Source organism: Merops nubicus, unplaced genomic scaffold (genome assembly GCF_000691845.1).
Source record: "Merops nubicus isolate BGI_N331 unplaced genomic scaffold, ASM69184v1 scaffold47337, whole genome shotgun sequence".
Lineage (NCBI taxonomy): Eukaryota > Metazoa > Chordata > Aves > Coraciiformes > Meropidae > Merops > Merops nubicus.
The window spans coordinates 3,128-9,438 of record NW_008621871.1 but is presented as its reverse complement, the minus strand read 5'-3'; the positions used below and the strand labels follow the sequence as shown (position 1 = coordinate 9,438).

At 36.0% G+C, this 6,311-nt stretch overlaps 1 protein-coding gene across 1 annotated transcript in view; it reads right to left on the bottom strand.

The window, feature by feature from the left end:
* Positions 1–6,311, bottom strand: part of PHF10 (PHD finger protein 10) — a 15,727-nt gene that overhangs the window by 8,711 nt on the left and 705 nt on the right. Inside the window, 6 exon segments of the mRNA XM_008944599.1 lie at positions 669–822; positions 2,311–2,420; positions 3,611–3,760; positions 3,875–4,008; positions 5,352–5,435; positions 6,223–6,311. The exon segment at positions 6,223–6,311 is cut by the window's right edge and continues 29 nt beyond it. Of these exon segments, the coding sequence (XP_008942847.1) occupies positions 669–822; positions 2,311–2,420; positions 3,611–3,760; positions 3,875–4,008; positions 5,352–5,435; positions 6,223–6,311 (721 nt within the window).

Here is a 6,311-nt window from a genome sequence, read left to right as displayed (position 1 = left end):
CAGTTGTACTCAAGACAGCTCATCTGAAGCTCAGCTGCTCTTGAGTACTATCAAGGAAGATGTGTGAAAGTCTCTCTTTGCTTCTAGAAATGGTTAATTTTCGGTTTGCATGACTACAGAAAACAAACATCTTTTTAATGATGTATTGTAAAGCAAAAAACTAGTGCTTTTCACCTTCTCTTTAAATCAGAATAAAGTAACTTTCTGTATTGAGTACTTACTGCTTCTGCATCACATGAAGAAAAACTTATCAGGCTATCAACATCTTTGCTTTAGTGACAGATTCTGTGGGACTTAAAACAGCAAAATATGCTGTGACCTGAACTAGAGTGCTCATTCCCTTCAGAAATGCTAGCAACCTCCCCTCGAGGAAAAGGGCGTAATGATGAGCCGTGGCTGGGAGGTTTCCTCAAGTCTACTTTAAAAAGAATGGAGAAAGAGCCTGAAACTTCAAATACTTGTTTGATTTACTTAAAAAATGGATCAAAATGGAAAGCTGGAGAGCAATGCTATAAAATGAAGAGAAGTACCCAAAAAGGGAGTAAACTTTTAATTTAGGATTCCCCTTCATTTTGCAAACATTAAAGATTCTACTAAGAAACTACTGAAACTAAGGAAAGTGAAGGGAAAGGATTGTTCTGTTGAAGAACACTTCCCACGTGTCTCACCGAATTGCCTTTGGTTTTCCGTTTCTCGTCCCCTCGCCCCTCCTCCGCATCGTCCGAGTCTCCGTCACTGTCCAACGCAGGCAGCTCCGGGTCCAAAGGAGGCTCATAAAGAGCCGTGTTCAACGGCAAGTATCGAAGCTCATCTGGAGAGTACCTGACATTAAAAAATAAAGAACATTAATTCACGTGTACCGCGTGCAAAAATTTAAGTCACACAGCATACAAGAGTTTAATGAGTAAGAAAAGCTCCCCTTTTTCAGGAAAGCACATAAAAACATGCAATTCTGAAAACATAAGAAACGTACTCATTTCTCCTCCCAAATGTGATACCATCCAGTACTTATCTGCTTTATATAGCAGATATTCATGGAAAACAAAGAATATGTTTGCTATGTTCCAAACCTATGTAATTATAAGAAGTCACGGAACTTCTAAACATTCTTACCCAATCCATATTACTATGCAGAACAGACTATAGACTTTGTTTGTGAAAGTCCAGTGCCCCCATTGATTGTGCACAACAATTTTAAGCCAGGGCACACAAACATCTAGAGTCCCACACAAAGTAAGGAAAGAATATAGCTGTATGCCTGAGCTCATCAATTACTGAAGGAGAAAAAAACTGCATATAAAAATACCACTTCAGAAGAATATGAAGATCTAATCTCATAGCTTATAGTCAGACACAACTTAACATGAGTAATCTACCCTTTCTTTTTAACCTTAAATGCTAAGAAAAAAGTGAAAAGCCTCTTATTATTTAAGGGCAAGCACTGTAAGGAATAGGATGTTATTTTGATGCATATTTTGAAAGTTTGTTTCCTTTATTAAGAAAATTAAGCAGTTTCACTTGCAGTTTGTAGGTGTAAAATAAACAAGATATCTAGTATTTATAATTTAATACAAGCAAAGTCCCTCAAGAATGTCTTGTAACATGCAAATTTGGTGTGGGCTGTATGGACACACACTGCAATGCAATGAGCAAGACACAAACCGATAAAGACCTTCTCTAAAGAAAATTGTGCATGTACAGGATGAGTGCCATCTCTGTTGTACAGAGGGTAAGACTTAGGCAACAATCTTCAAATCAGTGTGTACTTGTCAAATGGGAGCATGACACTGGTGAAGTCTTATATTTGTGTAGATATATTTCCAGAAATATAAAGATCCAACTAGCAACACCTTTCCCTCTCACTTACAAATACATTAAGCTTAGACCATAAGACCAATAATTTTTTTTTAATTAAAAACTTTCTAAAAATTTAAAAAAGCACAGTAAGATTGTCATGTGGAAAAGAGATGATCACAAGCCAGCATTACCACATTTTCATATAGCAACATTGATCTTAGCATGTGCAGGGGCAGATAATTAAACACACAAGGGTGGCAGGAGTGAAATCAGTCTCTCCTGCCACAGCAAATACCTGAGCAGCCAAATCTCAGGCACCCCAACACATCAGCAGACAGTACTGTTTTGCTGAAGAAAGCTGACATACTATGCATCTGTTAGACTAACCTGTGTCTCAAACATAAAATTAATTCAAAACCTCACAGTAAGTACACTGAACTGTCTCCCATCTGCTGGATGTAGAGTAAATAGTTCCGTGCAACAGAATTGGCAGTGAGGGCGCTCTTAAAATACCTTTTGTAGTACTCCTGGAACTGGCCGGGTATGAGAGCCACGGGGTAAGGACTAACCTTCGTCCTTTCTGTAGGTAAGATTTTGTATTTTCCTTGAGGCACCTGGATAATCTGTATTGTTTAACACAAAAGAATGACTTTTTGTGTTTCACGTACAAACTTTTGAGCCTCACCAAACTTTTCCTCACCCTCGACCTTCCAAAGATTTTTTTAACTAGCCAGTTTTACTGAATTGCAACAGCTACCTGAGTTCTCCCACAGGAAACCCAGTCCATTAAAACTGTAAGAGATCCCACTCACAAAATAGTATTATGAACTAAGTCCAATCACTAAATATCTACTGAACCGAACAAATACTAAGTATGACTTTGAACAGTATATTAAGTTAAAGAATTTAAACATTAAAATCTATTAACTGAAACAGTAAACAATAACTTTTGTGACTGGTATCCTTAGCATGAATTATTATTGTTGGTCCATATTAGTAGAGGGTAGCAAGAACATGTCCATCTAATTCTGAAATCAGACTGTACTATTAAAAATTCCAATCAATAATATGAATGTATGGAAAGGAGAACCTTACATAGAAGACTTCTTTGCCTTAGAAAGAAAACTAATTATTCACTACCTTGTCTCTAACATGGATCAATGCTAAAAAAAAAAAAAATTGTAAAGTTTCCATAACAGACTGCCACGTAATAATGTGCACAGAGGAAATTTTTGCTTTCCTGTCTTTACACAAGCAGAAGAGTCCTGCTTCAAAAGGTTGTTTGTTTTTTTCCAGTCAGGCACAGGAGCATGAAATATATCTAATATAAAAAATAATGTAACACTTAACAAAACCAAGGGCAGCACTCTTTCAGAGGATAAATAGTTTACTTTTACACTCTAGGTATTGTTCAGGCAAATCTTTGAAGGCAATCCAAAAAAAGTATTAGCCCTTTATATGACTAGATACAACAGCAACAGACACGTCTTAGTAAACTAAAAATCCCTTAGTTTTATGCTACTACCACCAGATTAAAGACATGACAACAAAGTAACACTAAAATTTTTAAAGCTTCTTGTGACAACTATTTTCAAGGTAAAAAAAAGTTTTCACATTAAACGCATTTGAGATTATTCTTTTGAGCAGCATTATCCATTTAACAGCAAAACTGTTTTAAGTCCCTGCATGACTGAAACAAGACTAATCAAAATCTTTGTGATTAAATACTTAGAACAGTACCAAGATCAGCTGTACTAAAAAAAAACCCAAGGAGCTACCTATCGCCATTGATTAGAAATGTAAATCAGCCTACGTGTGTTTGTAAATCAAAGTAAGCTCTTCTCTCTTCCATTCGCTCTCGGTTTAAATTGCTGTTGAATTCTGCAGCTTTCTTGGCAGCTTTTTTAATATATTCTGGAACTTTACTGGCTTCGACTTTCTGTGTATTCTGCTGCTGCATTTGCTGGAATAAAAACAATTTTGTTAATTCACATACATTTTGCTATCAGTCTGAGAATAGCTTTTTCTTATACTGCACACATTACAGAACTAGTTCATTTATATGCTGGTTACTTACAGAGTACTCTTTATAATGATCTGTTATTCGCTGACGTTCCTTCTCTTGCAGTATAACAGAATACTCAGCATGTTTGGCAGGGTATTCTTTGATCATGAGATCAATTACTTCATCACTACGCAAAGCTGTCAGACCTGAAGTAGAGAAAAGCAACAATGCAGTGAAACTAACAGCAGGTTGGTTATAGCCCACAACGATCGACTCAAGTTTTTGAGTAGCTGAAGACAACAGCCTGCTGCACATAATACTCCTCTCTCTCTCAAGCAGGAGTGAATTTGTGCCACTCAGCTTTTAAGGTTGATTAGGAGTTTGCTTCTACCTAAGGAGCCAAGGCTCATTTCTTTTCTTCCTTACAGCTTCCTTACAGATCCCTTCACATGGACTCAACGCCCCACCAAACTCCCCCGCGAGGCAGAACTTCTGTTCCAGGCAGGACCTGGTGAACTCTTTCTTTCAGCTTCCAATCTTGCCAAAGTGTTCATTTCATTAACTTGCAGAACCTTAACTGAAATGATGAGGTTTACGTGACCTCTCTATACAGGAAGATTCACTGAGGGCAACACAGAGCAGCAACTGCACAGACTCCTGACTCTCAGTAAAAGCACTTGAAGCTCACAAGTCAGGAGGCCTCAGTTCTGCAGCTACAAGGCAGAACTCCTCCTTTAAAGGTTTTGATCTCCAAGCTCTAACAGAATGAGGACTGACTTATGTTATTACCACTAATGATAAATATAACCTTAAAAAAATAGGGACAGTCAACTCTGTGTACATCTCTACTGGATACATAGTACCAAATACAGCATTTTTGCTTCTACTGATAAAAATTAGATACTGTTCTCTCCTGTGTATTTAAATTAAAAAATAGCAAACTTGGCATAGCAAACTTCGTTGCTACACAAAGTGACATTACATCTACACAGACCCATTATGTACAGAAGAAAATGTGACAGGCATGATTTAATCTCTAAAATGCTCCAAGTCACAAGTATTAGTAAAGGAAGAGAAAAATACTTCAAGCTCTTTTAATATAAGATGCATCAATGACATCTTGCTATTGCAAGTGCATTAAAGTGCTTTAATACACAGCCTTCTAACTATAGAAACTGAACCATATAAGATACAGTAGTGGTTGCTGAGTTCCAACTAACTCAGCAAAACAAGACGGATGTACTTTTTAATTTGAAAATTAATGGTGTTTTCTTTTCTAGAAGGTGAAAAAGGTTCTAAAAATAAATTCAAAACACCAATGAGATTTTGCTAAGTAATTAGAATAGATCCAAAATTTATTATTTGATAATGGCTCTGTAATAATGATACCTGATCGTGCATTTACACAAATGAATAATAAACCAGTTTTCATTTCAGAATTTATATTTTCAGTTGAGTGATGCAATTCTTCTCTATCAAACTGAATCACATTTTCAGTGTATTTTATTTTTAATATCGAAACAAGAAATCTAACAATCTGTTTTCTTACCTAGTGTACACTGCGTCTCTGTGATAACATTTAATTCTCTGAGGTAGAGTTTCTCCTTGTGAGACAGATCTCGTCTTTCTAAATCTCCACAGGAAAGAAAAAAGAGCAATAAAAACGTGCACAGTTCCTCAAACTCCACCAAACAGTGTCAGAGTTACTTTAACAATTTTATTACCAGGCAGTAAGAATCTGCATTATATTACTATTGCTACAAGCACAATAATTTTATAGTGTAATTTTAAATTTAATACACACAGTGGAGACAGGGTCGATTTTTTTGATTACTCTGCCTGTACTTGTAATTTACAGAAATACTGGAGAAACCTGACATACAAGCTCAGAAGCAGAAAACACTAACAAGCACAGAAAGTACATAATTTTCTTCTTTTAATATTCCTTTCAAAAATAAATTCCATGATAGAAGAACCAGATTTGACAACTCTGAATAATGAAGACTCAAATCCTAGAAATTAACCTTGCCCAATGAATTTTGTAAATTTCTTCCACAGTGTAGAAATGTTGCCACAATTTAGGAAACAGAACACAGAGACAAAGCTATGAAGAAAGAAATCACCAAAAAAATACTTAAAAAATGGTCAGTTTTCAAAAGGTACTTGCTGATCTAATGCCAAAATCAGACCTGTTTACAGATTTTTCAGTGGCAATACCTAGAAGTCTTAAATTACTTCAAAAACCGTAAGATACGTTTTCAATATGCCAGTAACAAAAATAAGAAGTACATTTGTAATTCAGGTCTGATTTTGCCAGGGTCATTTTTTCATCAGTTGGCTCATGCTATAGCCACAGAGACACAAATTAAATCCTGTGTAAAGACAAAGATTTTTAGATGAAACACTTCAAAAATAAATACCTGGGTATTTTCTTTTAAAGGAAGTCACACCCAAATATTCACTGACTTGCTCCTGAAGCATATAGTACTCCCCTGTTTCATCTGGTGGC